This window comes from Megascapheus bottae, chromosome 4, assembly GCF_031878675.1.
Source record: "Megascapheus bottae isolate mThoBot1 chromosome 4, mThoBot2.hap1, whole genome shotgun sequence".
NCBI lineage: Eukaryota > Metazoa > Chordata > Mammalia > Rodentia > Geomyidae > Megascapheus > Megascapheus bottae.
In genome coordinates, this window is record NC_143512.1 from 14123375 (window position 1) to 14147516 (window position 24142).

At 38.0% G+C, this 24142-nt stretch overlaps 2 protein-coding genes across 2 annotated transcripts in view; one reads left to right on the plus strand and one right to left on the minus strand.

Moving 5' to 3' along the window:
• Ctnna1 (catenin alpha 1) overlaps nt 1–24142 on the minus strand; it is a 130504-nt gene that overhangs the window by 32901 nt on the left and 73461 nt on the right. Inside the window, exons 8-9 of the mRNA XM_090331440.1 lie at nt 3087–3167; nt 1574–1726 (exon numbers count right to left, since the gene is read on the minus strand). Of these exons, the coding sequence (XP_090187566.1) occupies nt 1574–1726; nt 3087–3167 (234 nt within the window). The remainder of the gene's footprint in view (nt 1–1573; nt 1727–3086; nt 3168–24142) is intronic.
• Nucleotides 9563–15514, plus strand: Lrrtm2 (leucine rich repeat transmembrane neuronal 2). The gene is made up of 2 exons (XM_090331439.1): nt 9563–9973; nt 10306–15514. The coding sequence occupies exons 1-2, from the start codon at nt 9970–9972 to the stop codon at nt 11850–11852; spliced, it is 1551 nt and encodes a 516-aa protein (XP_090187565.1). The 5' UTR covers nt 9563–9969; the 3' UTR covers nt 11853–15514.

Below are 24142 nucleotides of genomic sequence, written 5' to 3' on the forward strand. Positions count from 1 at the left end.
CTTTAACTGAAAAGCTGCTGTGGAAAAGTAAACATTCCTGGTATACAGTAGGCACTAAGCAAGTATCAGCTTTGTGAATATGACAGGGGAGACTGATCCCAATGCAGACAAGGACTGTCCTCTGTTTAGCTGCCACACTGAGCTCATTATCATGCTGGTACTTAAGGCCCTGGGCTGGCAGTGTTCGTAATTCTTGTCACTCAAACACAGTTTCTAATACATAGGCTGCTTTCAAGAGACTGGCTTCCTGAACACAATCTTTGTACATTTGGAAATTACAACTTATGCTGTCATGTGACTACTGTGAACAAAATTACAGAGACACAAATGAAATTCTCCAATTTTAGTTCAAATACCAGGATCATTAACTTGAATAGTAGACTGACCTATGTATTCTATCCATAATTAAGGTCAGAATAACAATTTATACACAAAGAACACTAGATGAAAAATTGAAAAATACATTTAGTGTTTCCCTTAGAATGTTTTTACATTCCTAACCTAGACTAATGTCATGTCATTATAAATCCAAATATATAAGAGCCACATTTACATGAAGGCTCATTTTCTGGTCTCAATAGAAACCAATGCACGAAATGGTCTAATGGAATATCTTTACCAAACATTAGGTTTCTATATTGCAGTTACGAAACCTTCTATGTTTATTGTGTACCACATTTCCAAAGCATACCAATAAATTGAACCATCTAAATTCAATTAGCAAAGGAAGTATAAGGCTAAATTATCTAGAAATTTCAATGACAAAACTTTGATTTCTTGTACTAAAACCAAATCATTTTCATACAGATATTTACGATATAAACCTATCTAATTAGCAGCTCGTCAGGACTTATTTTCTTCACTTTTAATAGGAAAGCTGAACACGACACACATCATCTTCTGCTCTGATGCTTCTGAAAGTGGGCATGGCGAGTTCCACCATCTTTCTGTGGCAGATAAGTTGTTCTAGCACTTGAGCCATGCCCCAGTCCAGGATCCTTTTTTTGTGTGCTGGTCTTAGGCTTGAACTTGGCCTGGGCACTGTCCCTGAGTTCTTCTGCTCCAGGCTAGGGCTCTACCACTTGAGCCACAGTTCCACTGGAAGATAGTGCCTCACTTTTCTGCCCAGGGCTGGCTTTGTACTGTGATCCTCAGATAATCAGCCATATGATTATAGGCTGAACAACTGGAGACTGGCCAAGATCTCCTTTATGAAGACAAGAAATGGGAACAGAGAAGCACTAGGTAACTTGCCAAGATGAAAGCCCAGGCAGTATAACTTCAAGTTCTTGCTTTTAGATGCTACCACTTTCTGTATGATTGTTTTGAGTCTTTTCCCATGACTTGTTTTTATCTGCATTACCATTGAATGATGGTGTTTAAGTTTCTAGATAGGAACTATCTACATAATTAAACTAGCAAAAAGGATAGTTTGGAATAAATGTGTAATATAAGAAGACTATTGATTTATATGTAAGTCCTTAAAAACGTTTTAGTTGATTAAATCATATAACTGAAACTTCGCGCCACATTTTTTGGTACATACCGTTAAGAAAACCGCTAACACACTTACCTCAATCAACTTGTTGGCATGTTCACGAAAAACTTGAGCATATTCCTTAACTTCTTTTTCATTTCCATTTTTTGCAGCTTCAATCAATACTAAAAGTGGAACATTGGTTTCCAGGAAAGAATCTGAAACATGGTCCATGACAGCTTTGCGGAGCTAAGAAATAAATTGTATAAATGTGATTTTTATTTCTCTATCACCTCTCCACCTTTTGCCTCCGCTCATATCTTTGTATTTAATGGAAGTCTATGAAACACTAGCTGTATTTACAGGAGAAGGCCTCGAATAAGCAACACAATTAGATAACATGAAACAAGGATGTGGAGACAATGGCTTACATTACAGTAACAGAACAGTTTCTCAATTTTTAAGAAAATAGTCTTTAGTTTTGCAATTCTCAAGAAAAAAGGATAACATATAAAGGAGTAACACAAGAAAACAGCTCTAGGTTGAACTGGCACATAACATTGGAATGTACATAATTTTTTAAATGATGTAAGAAGAGAAAAATAACATTCTGGTTTATTTTAAAAGGGTTGGCAAATTATGAATATGAGCCTTAAAACTTAAAGATTATTATTAATTTTTTTTGGCAGTCTTGAGGCTTGAACTCAGGGCCTGAGCACTGTCCTTGGGCTTTTTCAAGGCTAGAGCTCTACCACTTGAGTCACAGCACCACTTCCAGCTTTTTGCTACATACGTGGTACCAAGGAATTGAACAAACCTGGGTCTTCCCACATGCTAGGCAAGCGATCTGCCACTAAGCCAAACTTCTAACCCAAAACTTAGATTATTTTTATAACCATTTCTGATTCTGCTTTACCAAAAGGAAATTATACAATTATAATGATATCAATCTTTAATTTTAGTTTATTATCAGGCATGAACAATAAATGTTCACTAATTACTGGAAACTGGCTAAATTATTATTAACTTCTCAAGCTTGTTCACTAATTACTGGAAATTGGCTAAATTATTATTAACTTCTCAAGCTTTAAGACTTATTTATTTATTTAATTTATCAAGTGGGCTTGAACTCAGGGCCACTAGGTTACGCTCCCAGCCCTAAGACATTACTTTATAAACCTAGCCCTAATTTTTTTAAAGATTAAAATTCAATTATATTCTAAAATATTACTTATTAAGTAAAGTAAACATACTGTTTACTAACATGGAATCTGGCATTTGAAATACTGCTATACTAACATATTTGAACTGGAATACATCTCCCCTAATAAGCTAAGGGATCTAACTGCAAATGTATTTTCAGAATAGGGCAAGTCATCTAGGATTTTATGTCTATCGTATGTGAGTAACAAGGTCTTTAAAACTCACTTCCCCGGGTTATCTTAAATTGACTTTCCTTCTATATATCCCTTACATGCTAGAGCTCATTTATTTAGTTCATCCCCATGAGACCATATTTATTAATATAAGCTCCCACAACTACGAAAGCTAATTAGTAAAAAACACAAAGCCACTTTTTGAAAAGCAATGACTACTTTTACTAACTTACTTGTCTACGCAGGTCTCTGGTCTTCTTTGTCATTTTATCTATTGCAGAATTGAGTGCATCGCTTCTTTCTTTACGCCCAGCCTGTATAAAAGGTAAAAAGATGCAAACTTTAATAACTTAAAAAGAACTTTAATAGTAAGTATAATTCCTTAGAGCTCAAATCAACATTGAGTAAACAATACAACTCAACTGGGAACAAGGCTCAGAGGCCTCACAGTTGCCTACCATACACAAAGCCCCAAAACTGCAAGCAAGCAAACAAATAAAACTTATTTTTTTCTAATCCCAAAGTTGGAAACTAGTTGAGGAAGAGAATGATTTTTTCCAGAAAACATCTTTTGTTAATTAAAAAAACTCAGGCTCCATAATACCTTTAAAAACAACAAAAAATAAACATAACCATTTATTATTACTACCAAGTATTATATGACCTGCATAATCGCATATACTATACTTTTACATAACTGACAGCACAGTAGGTTTGTTCACATGAGCACTATCAAAATTACATGAGTAATGTTTGTAATGTTTGTTGTTTGTTAGGCTACATAATCTGATGATTGAAATGACATGTTTTGCTAAAATAAGAAGAGTCGAGGATCTCAACTTGCATTCCCAGTTGGTCTCTTGATTTTCCTGACTTGAAAGTAGAGTTTTCCTTAAATTCCAGCTTTGAAAATTAAATTTACTGGCAGACACAGTGGTTCATGCCTGTAATCCTAGCTACTCACGAGGCTTGAGATCTGAGGATCATGGTTTAAAGCCAACTTAGGCAGGAAAGTCATGAGACTCATCTCCAAATAATCACCTAGAAGCCACAGGAGAGATGTGGCTCAGTAAGTAGAGTGCCAGCCATGAGCAAAGAAACCTAGGGCCACTGCCCCACCCCAAGTTCAAGTCCCAGTGTCAGCACAAAAATAAACTAATTCATGAATCTGGATATGTTGGTACATGTGCATCTATTTGGGACTTTTTAGGGGGGTGGGAGACTGAAGCAGTATTGAGAGTTTAAGGCCAAGATAGTCTACATAATGGACACCAACTCTCACCACCTCTCCCTAAAAAGATAAAAGTTTAACTCAAGGTTCAGTATATAGCAATTTCATTACAGAACTAGCTATGGTAAACTGCTAAAACAATGATATTGACAATATCTGAGATTTAAAAAATGTCAAGAGATGAAAGCTGTCCTCTGATACTAAAACAATGTAATTTTTGGAGGGAGAAGGGGCTGGCAGGTCCTGGGGCTTAAACTCAGACCCTGGGAATTATCCCTGAGCTGCTTTTGCTCAAGGCTAGGGCTCTACCATTTGAGCTACTCCCAGCTCTGGCAGTAGTCTATCTATTGAAAATAAGTCTCAGGACTGCCTCCCCACCCAAAAGAAAGGAAAGAAAGGAGAAAGCAAGCAAACAATAAGTAAATGTTTGAGGCTAATCAAGATCCCATGGGTATTGATTATTAAAATATTAAAATTATTACATGAGTTATCACTCCATGGGAATTTCTTCATTTGTCACTTCACAATTTTCTGGTTGTAAAGTAAGCTTTGTCCTAATACAACTTCAGGGGATCATAGATAATACAATAGGGATAACAAACCTGGGGTATGAAATTATGGAGAAAGAGGCAAAACTATACGTTTTTTTTTGAAGTGTTTCAGCAGAAGACATAGACTAAAAAAACCTGGACTTTTCTACCCTAAACACTACTGTATGAGTTAAGCTTTCCAAAACAAAAAACAAACAAACAAGCAAACAACAACCCCCACACACAAACAATAAAAACAAAAAAGCCCTAGAGATTTTTGCCCCCAACCAGCCATCAAGACTGCCAGAAAAAAGATGTTTGCCAGGCTCATACCTGTAATCCTAGCTGCTCCAAAGGCTCAAATCTGACGACTGAGGTTTGAAACTAAGTCCATGATACTCATCTCCAATTAACTACCAAAAAATCTAGAAAGGAGCTTATTCTCAAGTGCTAGCGTTGTACAAAAAAGCCCAGAGACATCACCCAGGTCCTAAGTTTCAGTCCCAAGACTAGTATTAAATGAATGAATGTTTTAACATACTATTGGAACATGTCTATGCAACACTGGTTCTTGGGCATCAACAGTTCTTACAGCATACAATTAAGGGGATACTTGGCTTTTAGTGTAAAGCAAATATGAAGCGTTTTACTATAGAAAGAGAAATTTTCATTTATTTATATGTCTTTATGTCTGCTTCTCCAAGTAGGGGAATAATTCTCCCCGTTGATATGTTAAAAAGCAAACTTCGAGTACTCAATAATGCATTCCCAATGCTATGGACATGGTACTGGAAATATAAACACAACTGCACAGACATAAAAACTTATGACTCCATAGATATAGTTTTATTACATAGATTAATATGTGTCTATGACATACAAACCCTCAGCCTAATTTTGATTATGTTCTAAAATCAAAATGCCAGTATATAGAATACAATATTGAATACTTGTTTGTTAAACACATCATTTGAAATATGATGTAAAAATCAAGATTAATAAATTCTTTAATTAAAAAAAAATTCAACCAAAAAAACCTGCAAACTTAAGCGGAGGAATGTAGACTAATAGTTATCTAAAGCCAGCTACATGATTCACTACAGTGCTTAAAACGACTCCTTTTTTGTTGGCACTGGGAGGGCAGAGAGGAAGATGCCAGCCTGGCAACTGTCCTTAAGCTTTTTTGTACCAGGGTAGTGTTCTACCATGTACACCACAGTGCCACTTCCAGACTTTCTGGTAGGTAACAAGAGGTATGAGTCTCACAAGCTTTCCTGCCTGGACTGGCTATGAACTGTGATCCTCCCATCTCAGCCTCACACGTAGCTAGGATCACATAATGAACTACCTGTACCTGGCTTTCAAAATATTGGGCTGGGAGTTTGGCCTAGTGGTTAAAGTGCTTGCCTAGCATGCATGAAGACCCAGGTTCGATTCCTCGGTACCACATACATAGAAAAAAGCCGGAAGTGGTGCTGGGGCTCAAGTGGTAGAGCTCTAGCCTTGAGAAAGTCCAAGGACAGTGCTCAGGCTCTGAGCTCAAGCCCAGGACTGGCAAAAAAAAAAACAACAACAACAACAAAAAACAAAATATTAACACCTTAACTGAGAAATGAAACAGATAACAGACATCACTTTCTGAAAGTAGTGCTGCCACTTTAGGTAAAAGGCAAATATAGAAAGCTGTTCTAAGATGAAACTTACGAACTTGTTTATTTCACAAAGAAGGCATCTATATAAAAGTAAACTAGGATAAAGACCACAAAGTAACACAAAATTCCATCAGTGGGAATTGTGCATTGTTCTAAGATTTTAAAGAAAATGCTTTCATCTTCTTTGGGTCAACAGCTTCAACACTGCTCACCCCCACCCTAGTCCTGGGGCTTGAACTTAGGGGGCCTGGGCCACCGTCCTTGGGCTTTCTCAAGGCTAGCACTCTGTTACTGGAGCCACACAGCACCACTTCCAGCTTTTTCTGTGTATGTGGTACTGAGGAATTGAACCCAGGATTTCATGCATGCTAGGTAAGCACTCTACCACTAGGTCACCCTCATGACCCAGTAAGAATAGTGTTCTCTCTATACTATAATACAGCAAACAACTTCCCACTTTCCTAAGGTCATTTAAAAAAATGATGACTTATTATATAGTGGTAAATACTGATAATCTCAGTTATCCAGGAGACTGAGGCAGGACTATCTTGAGTGAAGGCCCGCCTAGACAACATACCAAAACATTGTTCTTACTTTAATACTAATGGGTGCATTCTGTTGTTTTCCTTGCCCATAATTCTGTCATAATGGTACTGGAATAATACAATTTAGGTAGTTTCTACTCATTAGTATATCAGAAGTAGGCCAAGAAGAAAAGAACTAGAAGTCCAAGAGTAAGGAAATTTTTTTCCATATAATTTTTTGCATACAATTCATTCTTAATTATGGTTGCTTTAACCCAACTGAGTCATGTGCTTTTCTAAAGGAATTAAAGTGGCTAAAAGAATTTAACTTGTTTTCTGCATCACAGAAGTTTGTTTTCCTTTTTTCACAAAGCATGGCTGACTTCAGTAAGACATTTTCAACATCCTGAGGGATAATATGATAGGTTGGCTATTTTGGGGAACAGATCTTTCTTTGTAGCCAAAGCTTAGCACAAACTCATGATATTCCTTGCCTGAGCTTCTGGAATGCTGGGATTACAAGTATGCACCACCAAAAGGCTTCACCCTATTTCTTTTTGATTAAAAACAAATTTTAAAAGGCTACCTCTAGGAGACTCCTTTTGGGAACCTTTAGGGGCAATCATGTTCCAGAAACCTAGTGTGACAGATCCTGTAGGAATCTGCTTACATCTTATCCACAGAAAACTGACCATGCAAGAAATTTTCACAAGCTCATCCACATATCAAGCCTATTGAGATGGACAGTAGAAGGAATCGAGGTCAATGGGGCAGTGGCATTGCTTCATTTACAAAAGGACTGAGACATCTCTCAGCTCCATTCCTGAGCCAGGATCATGCAGGAACATGGTGGTACAAATACTAGTGCACACTCATTCCTGAGGATGTAAGCAAAATCTCACAGGCCACTTTGGCTTGAGGACTTCTGCTCGGCAAATCAATTACACTGTAGCATCCTGAGACGGTCTTTCCTTCTTCACAAGTGTCAGATCTGTCTCTATTGGCCCTAGGAGTATTCTTGCTGACTTTTCTCCCAAGCATTTCTGTCAATAAAAACTTTCACCTTGGATAGACAAAGTTTTATTTCATAAATTAATATGTATCTATGCTATACAAACCCTTAGCCTAATTTTGATTATGTTCTAAAAACTAAGTGCCAGTGATTGTATATAGAGATTCCTTTCTTGAACACTTGGTTGTTAAACATGTCATTTGAAATATGATGTAAAAATCAATGTTAATAAATTCTTTAATAAAAAACTTTCACCTTGGGATCACTTTTAGAACTCCAAAATTCATCTGCATTGACAAGAGTTTCCATAGTACTTTCCACACTGCTCTAAGGAAGACATCTAACGTCTCCTTGCCTCACTCAAGTACCAGATTTCAGCTCAAAAATTTTATCACTTATGATATGACTTCTTAAGACTTTCCCAGTGAATGAAACCCTCAGAAGAGCTTGTTTCATAGATACAATTAGTACATTTCTGCCTCGGGTTTGAAACAAAACTAAAGAAATTACTAAAGGTATGGGCGGGTAGGTTTATACAGTCAAATCATGTGTTAAAAGGCATTATCTAGTAAGCTTGAAAGCAAAAGATTGACTCATGCTAGAAACATCTTCAGCATTTTTTTTTTTTTTACAACACTAATCCTGGAGCTGTTCATTCATGGTGGAGGTCTGAAAAGTGATGGCACTATCCGACTTGACTGGAGTCAAGCAAAAACAAGCCAAAGTAAAAATCCTATTCCAAAGTACAAGTGACCTTTTGTATTCACGAGAGAGACTCCAACAAGAGCTAGTGTGAGACTCAGTCAGTTCTTAAAGAGTGCCAGTAGGAGCTAGTGTGCAAATGCACTAGTATTTCAGTGCCACAAACCCTCCAATCTGTTACTAGCTGTGAGGAGGATGAGACTGAGGCAAAACAAGGAACCAGGTCAGAATCCGCTCATTCCATTATTTGTCCGAAATCACCTCTGTTCTACATGGGCACTTGGGTCATGTGTATCAAAATGACAGTTATCAGCTTGCCTTTTTCTTCAATGCGGTGTAATTTTTTTTTCAATCAACATGGTGATAGAACATAGTTATAAAATAGGGCAAAGAAGGAAACAATCTTTTAAATTAGTTTCCCTGAAATTTTCAAAGGATAAAGGAGGTCAAAATACTTTCTTTTGGAAACCCTTTTATTCTTGCTTTATGGTAAGCTTTTAATGACAAAGAAGCTAAGCCCACCTAGTTTAGCAACACATCTCAAGGCAAACCACAGTCATACTTTGATCTTAACCAACCATGACTATAAAGCAACTGAATGGCTTTCCAAACTATCAGCATTGGCACTACCTTGTATAGGCTGGCATTAAATCAGTCCTTCATAAATCATGCTTGCTTCTGCCCATTTAGATAATCGCTATGAGAAATCAGCAGTACAACAGTGACTCTCACATGAATTAAAAATCATCACTCTGCTCGCCCAAGTCACTGTTCAGATGGTTCTTCCTGAATGCAGCCTTTATTACAGCCTCACTGCTGCTTCCTACACTGAAGGAACACAAAACGTTTTAAACTCAGTAGTTCTTCTTTCTTGCATTATTGTAACCGGGGGCCAAGGAGGGTCTTACAAGACCACAATACTGTTACAAAGCACAGTGCTTTTTTAACAGTAAAGCTTCTGGAAAACCCAAACAAAGGACACGTCACCCAGTGACGTCAGCCTATATACAGTTCTGTGTGGTCGCAGCACATAAGCAAATCCATTCTTGTGCCGCTTCTCGGAAAAGCTTTTCAGTAAATGCACTCATGCTGCTCCAGGAGCTCTTCTCTGCAACAAGCAGCCCATCTGCCATCAACAAGTTAAGACCGAGAGAACTAACGGCTATGGAATAGAAAGACTGAAGCTCTGATGACCAGCAACAATCAAGGAGGAAAAAAATTAATAACTTGCATTCAAAACTGGTTTTGGGAATCAGAGCATCATGGAAAATGAAACCAGTGCTTGCTAGAGGAATATCCTAAGGAAAAAAACAACTCGCCCTGGTGGATTCAATTTTATAGGAAAGCCTGGAACACAGAAAACAGGAAACTGGTCAAAGGCTCCTGTATGTTAGAGCCTTTTTCAGACTCACTGCGTTGAGTCTGATAACCTCGACTGAATGCAGCCTCCAATGTGCACAGAAGAATGGGTAAGTCCATGAATTTATGCCTTTTACAGTCAACAATGATTCACACTTTTTATCACATTTTATGAGAAATCAGTCAGTTTGGGATTTTAAGGGTTAGGTAAAGGCATGTATTGCTGATGACAGAAATATGTTTTAGCTTCTTAAAAGGTTTAAGTTGTGCTCCTGTCATACCAACAAGGTTAATTTTTCTGCAGTAAATGAAAGTAAGTTTTATGCAGTAAAATCTTTCATCATACTGTTATGTTGTTATTGAATGTTGTTGTTTTTAATAGCCTAAATGTTCTGCTGAAACGTATCCTATCTTCTTGTTTTCCTTAAATTATATTCTGCAGGCTTACATTTCAAGTGGCCATTAGGGGCTCCTATGCTGGCAGCAATATATGCAATGAGTATGATTTTTAAAATGCTACCTGCCCTGGGTATGGCATGTCCACCCAAATGCCGCTGTGAGAAGCTGCTATTCTACTGTGACTCTCAGGGCTTCCACTCAGTGCCAAACGCCACAGACAAGGGCTCTCTGGGCCTATCCCTGAGGCACAATCATATCACAGAGCTTGAAAGAGATCAATTTTCCAGCTTCAGTCAACTTACCTGGCTTCACTTAGATCACAATCAAATTTCAACAGTAAAAGAAGATGCTTTCCAAGGACTTTATAAGCTTAAGGAATTGATCTTAAGTTCCAACAAAATATTTTACTTGCCAAACACAACTTTTACCCAACTAATTAACCTGCAAAATTTGGACCTGTCTTTTAATCAGCTGTCATCTCTGCACCCAGAGCTCTTCTATGGCCTTCGGAAGCTGCAGACCTTGCACTTACGTTCCAACTCCCTGCGGACTATCCCAGTACGTCTTTTCTGGGACTGTCGTAGTCTGGAGTTTCTGGATTTGAGCACAAATCGTTTGCGAAGTTTGGCTCGAAATGGATTTGCAGGATTAATCAAACTGAAAGAGCTTCACCTAGAGCACAACCAGCTGACAAAGATTAATTTTGCTCATTTCCTCCGGCTAAGCAGTCTGCACACGCTCTTCCTACAATGGAACAAAATTAGCAACTTGACATGTGGGATGGAGTGGACCTGGAGCACTTTAGAAAAGCTAGACCTGACTGGAAATGAAATCAAAGCCATCGACTTGACAGTATTTGAAACGATGCCCAATCTTAAAATACTCCTCATGGATAACAATAAGTTAAACAGTCTTGACTCCAAGATCTTAAACTCCCTGAGATCCCTCACAACTGTGGGCCTCTCGGGCAATCTCTGGGAATGCAGCCCCCGAATATGTGCTCTGGCCTCCTGGTTAGGCAGTTTCCAAGGTCGGTGGGAGCATTCCATCCTTTGCCACAGTCCTGACCACACCCAAGGAGAAGATATTCTAGATGCAGTCCATGGATTTCAGCTCTGCTGGAATTTATCAACCACTGTTACTGCCATGGCTACAACTTATAGAGATCCAACCACTGAATATACAAAAAGAATAAGCTCATCAAGTTACCATGTGGGAGACAAAGAAATCCCAACTACTGCAGGCATAGCAGTTACTACAGAGGAGCACTTTCCTGAACCAGACAATGCCATCTTTACTCAGAGAGTAATTACAGGAACAATGGCTTTATTGTTTTCTTTCTTTTTTATTATTTTTATAGTGTTTATCTCCAGGAAGTGCTGCCCTCCCACTTTAAGGAGAATTAGACAGTGCTCAATGATTCAGAACCACAGGCAGCTCCGATCCCAAACACGACTCCATATGTCAAACATGTCAGACCAAGGACCGTATAATGAGTATGAACCCACCCATGAAGGACCCTTCATCATCATTAATGGTTATGGACAGTGCAAGTGTCAGCAGCTGCCATACAAAGAATGTGAAGTATAATATCTACTCATCATCAAAAATCACATCAGATAAGTAACCTATTTTACATAGTAGGGGATAAATACATTATCTAATTTTTACCAATGGTGACATTAAGCCAAACCAAGTGAAGACTTAGTTTTTCAAGTGTTAAAGTATTTTTAATTTTTTAATGAAACCATATTTTAAGTGTTAAAGTAAGCAATGCTCACATTAATTTGCATTCTTGTTGGAAAAGTTTAAAATGCTTCCAAATAAGACATTTCGCATATGTAATTATATATTATTGTGTGTAAACATTTATACTAAGGTCTCCATATGCTATGTTTTTCTACTGAAAACAGTTTGGGGAGAAGCTATTGAACAAAAATAGATATGGATCAATACCTGTTTGATCACTGCTCTACATCCAGTATCTCAACTGGCTTTCCACTTAAAAAGAATCAGCAAAGTTCGCTTATATGATAATTTGGTTATTTACTATTACCTATCTATAATCTGCCAGCATGAGAAGGAGATGTACATGTATGCTGAAGGCTGATAAATATTAAACACTCTTCTTCCAGAGATTTTTTTCCCCCCTGGGCTAGAAGACAGCAAGGTCCACATCACAAAATCTGAACCCTTTATGTAACTCTAATTCTTTAACATATTTAAACAGTAAATCCAAGTGACTGTAAAAAGGTCTCATTACAATGAACTCAATACTGAATAATGACAAAGACTGATCCTATATCTTTAGTTTGACTTGTAAGAGACATGTTGATTTTTGTGACATTTAGACTATTTTTAAACATATTAAATTGTCATTTTACTGATTAACTTACTAAGTCCTTTATTTATATTTGGGAAGGGTTAGAAATTATTTGAGAGAAGAGATAAACTGAGTCAATTAAACAATTCTAACATGTTCAATTCAGTTTAAAAAATATCCCTCTAAAAATTATCATCTCCTACTCGTGTCATGTTTAAATAAGCCTTGACAAAGAGGTTTAAGCTTCTATCTTTAAATCTAAAAGAGACAAATTAAAAATAATTGGCTAGCAAAAGGCATAACACTGATTCTTGTTATATTAGGAAGGAATCAAAAAATACTTTATAAATATTATAAACGGAATTTTTCCTTTCAATAAAAATATGCATTCAGATTGTGTGATTCCTTTTGAGGCAAAACCAACCATTAGGTGACTCTTTATGGTGCAACACTTGACGTGCCTATACTGCCACACAGCAGTAACTGGAAGGCAGCACAGAGGTGAAGGGATGAAGAGCAAAGAAGGATTCTGAAACCTGATTCTCAGGTTAGCTCAACTTGCTGGGTAGCTAAGAGAAATTACATATAATCTATACCAAACAAGCAAGGTCCAGAGATCTGCACTAGAAACAGAACAGAGGGAGCCTTCCCAACATAAATATAAATATTGCATAACAGTACAATGATGCCACATTTTTCATGCAGGAGAGAACCATGAGTGTTCAATTTCTTCAATTATGATTTCTATAAAAAAAACTGACATATTTGGGATTTAGACACAAGTTACCAATTCATACAGATTTTCCTCCCATAAAGAAGGTTCCATATATGTGCTAAAACTATGACAGTACAGCATTAATTTGATTTTAGAAAACTGAGCATTTTTACAACTGTCACTTACTGAATAAGAAAAAGGCTAACTCCTTAAGAGAAAATCACTACCATAAAGAGACATCTTTTCCTTAACATCCATAACATTACATTCTTCATTTGGGGTATACTTTCTTTGTAGAAAAATGAAAACATATTTAGTTCAACCAGTAAGATTTAATCATAGTTTTTCTTTTAGTATCCAAAAGGGCACTATACTTCAAGATATACATATATATACATATATGTATATGTAGTTTAAAAAATCACTTTCTAAAGACCAGATCACAAATGGTGGTGAAAAATGCTCTCTACATTTTTAATGGGGAGAAAGGCGTTTGGCAAATCCTCTGCCCAATCAATTCAGTTCAGTTGATCTTGAGTAGTGAGCATTTCATCTCCTATGAAAACAGACTCTGGGCTTGCCTAGGCAGAAACAGATGCAGACTTTCTGGCATTTAGCTCAGTGCACTACTTTCCCACAAAAGGGCTAGAATCAGAAGCTCCTATTACAAATGAGAGGGCCTTCAAGGGGCAGAAATTTACCAACCCATTTATCAGGTTGACCACTGCCATTTGATGGGTGACAGACAGCGTGTTCACACTACAGCTCTGAGGACACACAATTCTGTCAACCTTTACATCACTCCACCCCAAATTAATTCAACTGTGAGTAGAAAGATAAAAAACGGTCTCATTCTTCTATCCTGGGAATCCCTATATGAATCCTAAAAGAGACGGTAACAGGCAAACTCCTTAATGTATGCAGGAAGCATGCTGTTTAGTAATTCAGAGGAAGAGCACTGCCAAGGACACCAAGGTGTGTATGTGTATATATGGTTTTGGTAATGTTTGCTGAGAAAAATGGCAATATCAACTAGTAATTTTCCCTTTCATGCTCAGCACAAATTTCCTTTTAACTGCACACAGAAAGCAGGTTGTATTTCATTATTGTGTATCTGTGACTTGATATCAACACAAGGTTGAAGATGAAACTTAAATAACTGTGCTGCCTTTACCAACTGGCCAGGGTGGAAGCTCACCATGACAACACTGCAGATTCTGGTCACAACTGTCAGGCTTTTAGGTTTATTTTGATGGTGTTATTTTCTTTGCCACACTCCTATCTCCTACACCCATTTTCAAGATTAGAAGAAAATAACCATTAAGAATCAGAAAAATAATCTCTCTGGGAAAAGGAAAGCAAAACATGCAAGAACTATTTTATAATTGTTTCTACTCATTTCTATAGCTTGCCAGGAAATACAAGACAGTGGGAGTTAGTAAATTTGCAAATCCACGCCCAACTGAAAATGGCACAGTGCCAGCATCAAAAAGCAAGGACATTAATTTTTAAGCCAAAAATGTGTACTAACAAATGTAATTTCTTGATGTGCCTGTTAATTCCTGTGCCAACTGACTGAATGGAATTGACTGAACTTCCCAACTGTACTTAATAACTATTAAAATCCATCTGCTTATTCTAATGTTAGTTACCAAGATCTAGACTCCATCTTCCTAATAAAAATGAGCCCTGTGTAGCACTAGATATAAGTCCTAAGATTCATACTTCCCACACACGGCTGGGCAGGGAGGGAGCTATAAAATCTCCCCACCTCTCTGACATCAACATAAATTTTTAACAGTTGAATTACATGACAATTACTAATAGAAAAGAAAGTCTCCAACATTTGTTTGAGGACACACTTTTCATATCTTGTTAAAGTGAGACAGAAAAAAGAACAAAGGAAAAAAAGGACAATGAAGTCACTTCTAGAAACTTAAATATTTCTCTGTCTAACCAGGGGCAAATCAGAGCTATTTGAATAAGGCCAAAAATGAACAGAAAATCAGCTTAAGTTTTTGTTCTACTATGGAAAACATTTGGAAACTTCTTCAGCCTTTCAACTAACCTTTTCTTTGAGGGTTTTTTTTTTTTTTTAAGTCTGATATATGGAATGTTTGGTGAATCTATCAATACCAAGACTGGAAACTCAAAGTACAGTCCATACACATTGTGTCTAGTCACCCTTAAGAGCCATTTTTGGGGGGGGAGAAAATGGGGGGGTGGGAAGGAAATACTATTATACAGGGTGTCTTGGGAGGGGGGAGGGTAACATAAAGTACAGTGTACAAGAAAGTTTATTAAAATTGTGTATACTGTAAAAAGTGAATGTCTCTCTTCTTTCAGAACTTCCCTAGTAACTTGTCAATGTGAACATGTGAAACTTGAAAAGCCATTTATGATAGATAAGAAATCTTAAATAAAGAATTGTTTTGTAACATGTTCCCTTTACAATGCCAAATGTACCAGCTGAAAAAAAGGACAATTAATCATCACTGCCTTTATTCACAGAGAGGCTAAATTATGCTAGGAGAGTAAAGATTAAAAGGAAGAGGCACAAAATATCATGTGGAATATGAAGCTGTTTTTTCTATTGAAGCCTTAAAACAACTGGACAGAAAGTGAGGCGCACACTTTCCCAGTCCTCCAACACAATGGACTGCCCCACAACCTGAGCAAGTTCACAGAGTCCCAAGTGCTTGTACCAAATGACCAGCAACTTAGCCTCTATTTCAGTGAGTAACTGGGACAGACTGCACAGGTGCCGACCATGCTGGTACCATTAGGATCCCTACAGGACATATTCTACCCTAGAATAGGGGTAAATAGGAAAGGGAAAGGGCAGTTCTGAACTACTGTTTTTCAGTTGGCTTCAACACCTTCAAACAGGATGCTATGCCTGGGCAGCAGCTGTCCTAATGTCCAGGAACTGACTGCCAATGAACAGCCACACTTGCCAGGATTTAATTCCTGCTTCTCTAGCTCCACCACAGCACAGCACAGCAAGATCAAACAAAGGAATAAAAAAGGCCAACCTCCCAATGCCCAAGATCAGTCTAAGAGAACTCTCACACCAGGATCCATGGCTATAACCAGTACAGAGGCAAGGAGCACTGCACACAGTATTATTATAGCCAAAACCAATGCAGTAGCAGATATATTCGATATAGGTTTAAATCACACAAAAGAAACCATTCCCATACCATATGAAGTTAAAGACAAAGCTTTTAATCTTGAAAAAAAAATTTTTTTTTTGCGGGGGGCAGGGGGGAGGTCAGTCATAGGGCTTGAACTCTGGACCTGGGCACTGCCCCTGAGCTCATCAGCTCAAGGCTAGTACTCTACACCGCTTGAGCCACAGTGCCACTTCCCATTTTCTGGTGGTTACTTGAAAAGTCTCACAGACTTTCATGCCCTGGCTGGCTTTGAGCCTCCTAAATAGCTAGGATTATAAGTGTGAGCCACCAGCCTGGGCTCAATCTTGAAAATCTTCTATAAAGCTTCACCTCATTTTTTTTTGGGGGGGGGGGAGTCCTAGGGCTTGAACTCAGGGCCTAGGCACTGTTGTTAAGCTTTGTTGCTTGAGAACAGTGCTCTACCACTTGAGCCACAGCACCACTTTCAGCTTCTTCTGTGTATGTGTTACAGAGGAATCAAACCCAGTGCTTTGTGAATGCTAGGCAAGCACTCTACCACTAGGTTACACCACAGGTCCCAACCTCTTTTTTTTTATTATTTTTATTTTTTTTTTAATTTTTGTTGGTCATGGAGCTTGAACTCTGGGCCTGGGCTCTGTCCCTGAGCTCTTCAGCTTAAAGCTATCGCCCTACCCCTGGAGCCACAGTCCCACTTTCCATTTTCTAGTAGTTAATTGGAGATAAGATGGACTCTTATCTGGACTGGCTCTGAACTGTGATCCTCAGATCTCGGCCTCCAGAGCAGCTAGGATTACAGGTGTGAGCCACCACGCCTGGCCCAACCATCAGTTATTTGCATTAATTTTACTTGTATGCTCCCAATGTTTTCAGGTTCTACTCAGATATATAAGATTTATTCAGGGTCTTTTAAAGATATGTTTTCTCTTTTCTTTAAATATATCTAACCATCTGGGTACAGATCTCCTTTAGAAAAAATGTACTACAAAATATCTCTTCAAAGATAGAAGAGAAAAAGAGATGAAAGTCAAACCTATTCCAAACCATCTCTCCTTAGCATGAGCTTTATCTTATTGCTCACCACTGAAAGTTTGTAAATGTTCTTAAGGAATAGATCTTGACCTTCCTTTTCAGTACCCCTCCCCCAAGGATCATTAAAAGGAAATAAATTTTCAAGACAAGTCCAGTGAGGCATTTTAACATGCAAAGCACAAAAACTAAATACTCTCTCCTCCTAACACAGGCCTAACAAAACCCAGCCCAAGGCCTCCTTAAGGAGCCTTAGCTAGAAATCCAACACAAAAGAGCCGCCTGCCAACAACCGGGCCCATGGAGGTCATAGCTCATCCTTTATTCAGGAGTAAGATTTTAAAACTGCAGCCCCAGAGGCAATCCCCAAAACCTTTTACAACTTTCAAAGAAGGACTTTACCACCAAAAAGTCAGGAAAGAGATGCAAGAGTCACAGCTAAAGATGAGTTTCACTACACAACCATGACAATTATGTTTAATGCATAATAATTTTGTTTAACACTCATTCATAATGTTATCAAAGCTCCAGGTTGTTTTTGCTCTAAAATGTTTTTGTAAATAGACATTTGTATTAGCTTGTGTTTCATCACGAGAACCACAAGAAAGTTCTGTCATATAAATGCTGCTCAGTGGTAGAGTACATAACCTAGCTTGGATCTATCTCATCTCCATCACTACAGCAAAACCAAATAAATAATGTCAAATTAGGATAAAATTAATTTAGCAGTCAAAATAGCAAAGACCTATTCAGTTCCTAAAATGCCTGGAAATAATATATTTATCATTTATACAGTAACTAATTCTATACTCAAGGAAACTTAGATACCATGTGTATATACAGAAACAGCTAATGGGATACAAAAAGTTCACAGTAGGGATGTTTTGTTTGTGCCCCTACTACTGCATTACTCTCCACCCTTCTAACTTTGCTCCTGGAGAGGCCAACCTTTAAACAGCACACCTTGTGCCGTCACCCTCTGGCTTATTGTTAGGTCTAGCCATGAGAAAACATCACCAAGAGGCCCACAAGCTGCGTATTATGTCATGTGAGATCAGAGATTTTAGCAAAATCCTAAAGGGCTTTTGATAATCCACTTTTAAAAAGAGGGGGGAGGGGCACGGGAGCCATGACAGATGGCATCCCAGCTACTCAGGAGGCTGAGAATTGAGGGTAGTGATTCAAAACCAGCCCAGTCACTAATGAACCTGAGACTCATCTTTAACCACTAGAAAACAGGAAGTGGCACTGTGGCTCCAGGGGTAGTGCAGTAGCCTTGAGCTAAAGAACTCAAAAGACAGCACCCAGGCCCAGAGTTCAAGACCCATGACCAACAAAAAAGAAAAAAGGGGGGGGGGGATGAAGCCCTGTCAGAAGAAGAGTTATCTGTTATTTACAATATAAAACAATTTGTTCCTGATCTTCCTGGTGGCCAAGGCAAAGAACAGAACCAACCAACTGCTTTCATTGATAAAACACTAATTTAAACTGCTTTCATTGATAAACACTAATTTATCTAATGAGGAAGACATGTAAGTACAAAAGTCTGTGAACTGACCAGGAGCATAGGCTAGTGGTAGAGTGCTCACCTAGCATGCACAAAGCCCTGGGTTTGATTCCATGGTACTACATATTCAGAAAAGGCCAGAAGTGGTGTTGGACTCAAATAGCAGAGGGCTAGCCTTGAGCAATAAGTGTTCAAGAACAGTGCCCAGGCCCTGAGTTCAAGCCCCAGGACTGGCCAAGGGGAAAAACAAAAAATAAATGTCTGAATTACTTACAAATGGAGCCAGTTGCAGAATTTTTTTTAAAAGTCAGATAATATTTCTAAGGAATTTTTGGAGAATATACACTTACTCTTTGTAAGATGCCTTGTACCCATGCTACAGGCTCTGTGTAATTGAATTTTATAATCATCAAAAGCTGAAGGCTAGAAAGTCTGTAAGATTGAACAAGTACTCTCCAAGAGAATCTCTTGTTCCTTATCACTACTCTGTTCTCACACATGTACAGGAAAGCCAGTAAATACAGGCTATATTAATTATTTATCTTCTAGACTAGGAGTATAATTTAAAATTAGAAATATCTCCCACAGACCGGTGATACAGCTTAGTGGAAGAGTGAGGGGAAGGTCAAAGTCTCAGATTGTACAAAGCCCAGAGTTCTACCTCTCAGCCTGGCACACAAAACATCTTCCATTACACTGAGAACAAAGGAAAGTATGTTTTATGCAGTGTTTTTACCTATGCTGATGATAATCACAAGAGTGTGTAAAATCTAATATAGTTGCCACAACTTTCTTTTTTCCCCCTTCCCAGAACAGGACTTGAATTTGGTATGACACTTCCTGCTGTTCATTAGCTGGTGTTCTACCACTGAGCCAAGACTCTAGCACTCAAGGTCTTTAAAAAAAAAAAAAGTATGATGAGCAGGGTGCGGTGGTTCTGGTTCGGTGGTTCACACCTGTAATCTTAGCTACTCAGGAGGCTGAGATCTGGGATCACAGTTCAAAGCTAGCCCAGACAATAAAAAGTCCTTAAGACTCTTATCTCCAATTAACTACTAGAAAACCGGGAAGTGGCACTGTGGCTCCAGGGTTAGGGCAGTAGACTTGAGCTGAGGAGCTCAGGGACAGAGCCCAGGCCCAGAGTTCATACACATACACACACACAAAATTTGCTGCTTTTAATACCACCATGCTGAATACTAAATGCTACCGTATTAATGGAACCATATTAATTAAAATCATGTTAGACCCATGCGTTACTTCTAAAACTTTCCACTTTTATCTAGACTTTCTTCTCTCATTATGTTAGTAATGAAGTATCCAAAATGAAGGTTGATAATTAGCCAGAGCCTTCAGTAAGCTTCCATTATCTGGATGGTTACACTTTTCACATCAAATATTGATATAAAACTGACCACATTATCTTACAGTCAAGATAATCTGCCTTACAAAATGCACTATCACATTAGACATGACATTACTCTAGTTTGGCTTCTTAAAGCCACAATCCTAAAAATTTAGAATCCTTCCAAAATTCCTTCTGGGTAAGATAGTCATATAAAAATCAATTGATGCCACTTAAATCATAAAGAATAACATCCATTATCATAAATGAGTACCTGTTTTATAAATGCAATAAATTTCACTGATATTATCAAGTTTCTGACAATCCTGCTTAGATAAACTATGTAACTTTGAAATAAGGATCAATTATTCTGTCCAATTTTGCATATACATTAAGCCTAACATACCTAATTTTAAGAGATGGCCCTTCAGGGCTGGAGTTACGGCTCAACAGCCTAGAAGTGTAAGGCCCCTAGTTCAAATCCCAATACCAGAAACAAACAAGCAGCAGCCCCTTCCATTATGGAGATTCTGGTTCCAAGGAAAATTTGCCAGAATTGAGGAATATAGGCAAGGGCGGGAGGGGAGCAAGCACTCCACCAGGACCTAGCAATTTCAGTGGAGATAAAAATAAATAATGTACCAGAATAAACCAAAAAATGTAGATTCAATAGGTACAGATTACTAATGATTAGAAAACTGTACTTGTAACTGTAGTAGCAAAGTCAACCTTGAGTTGGGTGCAGGAGTAGCCAGAGCCACAGATGATTCCTACCAGGTTATGTAGATTGGCCACAGTAGGTCCAAATGACTGAAGGGAGCAGATTTAACAATTGCTAAGAACTACTCCAGGCTTCAGCAAAAGTTGGGATATGTATATCAAAGCAAATTAGAAGGACATAGTCTAGCATTTTTTTCATATTTTATAAAAGAAAAATATTCTAGCATTTTTTCTAATTTTATATTTTTCTTATTTTATAAAGAAAAACTAATCTGTAACTTCCACTATTATAAAAGAGCTGCTAAGGGAGATGAATACAGAAAAGAGATTTTAGGGTAGGCAAATAATCTTGTCAGCTGAGGAAAAACAAATAGACCTAAAAAACTTTGCTGAAAAGAAACGGTCAGAAGTTCTAAGTTCTAAGCATAAAGGAGAAAATATTCAGATAGAACATTTATACTTAATTTATTTCGAGTTATGAGAGTATGAATATATACTATTATGGATGTGTGTATACACCCATGTGTGTATGCACATACACACACATATACTCAAGTCTCTAAGATACGTCCTATTTCAAATCTCAATGAAGACATCCTTGTATGGATTAGGCCCAGAAAAGACAAACTAAATTTCTACTTTGTGAACAACAGGCCACTGACAAAGGGAAAGCTTTAACTTGGGTCCATCTTACCTTAATAAAATCTACCCCCTTTCCCTACCTTAATCATTTACTTTCACGTTAACAATATAGTTTCTAGAACAAAAATACCTGGCTTCCTAATGTGGTACAAATATTAAACACAATGCAAAAGCACTGTAGTGACAACCTGTCAACTTTACTCTCTCACACACTGCAAAAGAATCTTATTTTAAAATTTGTTATTTTCATGCACAAGAGGTTCATTAGTGGCTTCACTGTTAGAAATCTCACTGGAACTACTAGAAAAAAAAAACTATGTGGCATGGCAGCCAATACAATTTTAATAAAAGCTCCAAGCCTTTTCCCGCTTCTCCTCTAAATAGAAATTGAAGATGAGATATGACATCCCAATGGTTACCCTTCAAAACAGCAAAGCCAGGCAGCTGGAAGTGGGACTGGGACTGGGATGGTACAATGCTATCCTTGAGCAAAAAAGCTCAGTGAGAGCACCGATGGATGGATGGATGACGGACAGGCACACGTGCGTGCGCGTGCACACACACACACACGCGCGCACACACGCACACGCGATTGTGGAGGTGGAGGGAGCAGCACAAGTTTCAAGTTTCACAATTTACTTCATTCCCAGGGGAAAAGGAAATGGGGAGAATGCACTCATAATATTTAATGAATGTCCTATAGAATTAGGAAAATTAAGGGGAGCTGTGGAGTTGGCAGAAGTGGAAATGATACATCTGTACATATAAAGTAACATGCTGGTGGTAACTCCTTTGTGCAACTATTTAAAAGATAATTGTTTAAAAAAAGGAAAAGGAAAAAAGAAAATGCTCATCCATATTAAGAAAAAATTACAACACTGCCTACCCAACTTCAGTTCTCAAGTCTGTAATCAAATGCTTTCTTGTTCTTCAAAGCTTTCAGAAGTCACAATTACTAAAGTTCTTCAATGTCATCAATAAGAAAAGTTTTCTTTCCTCATTTTCAGCACAATTAAGCCTTAATTGATAATTCCAACTTCTATACAACCTAAATGTTTCAGATGACCCAAATGATAATATTTTATTGTAATGTTTAATCAATCCACATAGGGAATATCTAATAGAAGCAGACTTTTCCATCTCTTACAAAAGAAGGAAATAGATACCCTTTCTGCTCTGTTAAGACAGTGGCAAGTTATTACAGACTTTTCCTTGGGCTCCACTAACACCTACAGCAATCCTACCAGCAAGGAGGAGGACAATTCATCAAAATACAAATTTTTAGGTAACAGACAAATATGAACCCAGCAAGTGCTTCTAGTCAATCTACAGTTTCTTACATTAATAATTATATCTATATATCTATAGAAAATACAAAAACTGGCTGGTTCTTTTGCTTGATAAAAACATGGATGGCCATAAGGAGGTAAAAGATCTCTACAAGAGAAAGAAATTGGAGATTAGAAGATGGAAAGACGTCCCCTGCTCAGAAATTGGCAGAATATTGTGGAAATGGCTAATCAAAAAATTCAACATAATATCCACCAAAGTCCCAACATCATGTTTACAAATACAAAAATGAATTCAACCAGGCATGGTGGCTCATGCCAGTAATCACAGCTACTCAGGAGGCTAAGATCTGAGGAATTTGGTTCAAAGCCAGCCTGGGCATTAAAGAACGTGAGACTCACCTTCAATTAACTGCTAGAAAAATGGGAAGTGGCACTGTGGCTCAAGGAGCAGAGCAGTAGCCTTGAGCTGAAGAGCTCAGGGACAGCGCCCAGGCCCAGAATTCAAGCCCCATGACAAAAAAAAAAAAATTCATATGCAGGTATAAAAGAGCTCAAACAGCAAAAAACAAAGGAGGTATCACAATGTCACAATGTGAAACTTCAATGTCAACTACAGAGCCAAATTGGGCATTGGTAACTCACTCCTATGTACTACTGTACTACTAGCTATTCAGGAGGCTGAGATATAAGGAAGGATCTCAGTTCGAGGCCTGCCTAGACAGGAAAGTCCTTGAGACTGCCAATTAACCACCAAAAATCTGAAGTTATAGAGCTGGTTCTCAAGTTGTAGAAAACTAGCTTTGAGCAAAAAAAAAAACTCCAGACAGCATTCAAGCCCCAAGACTAGCACATAATTAATTAAGCCACTTGAACAAATATTCCCCCCACTTCTGGAAAAAAAACAAACAATCTACATGCAAGAGACTAAAACTAAACTCATGACATACAAAACTCAACTCTAAAGATCTAAATAATTGACATCTGAAACTACTACAGGAAAAACATGGAAGATACAGTCAAGATCAAGAGGCATCAGCTACCAGTATAACCTCCAAAAGATAGGCGGAGGAAGACTCTTGTGGTCAAAGATCATAACAAAAAGTACTTTTTATCTGGGGGAAGGGGGGCAGTCCTGGGGCTTCATTCAACTCA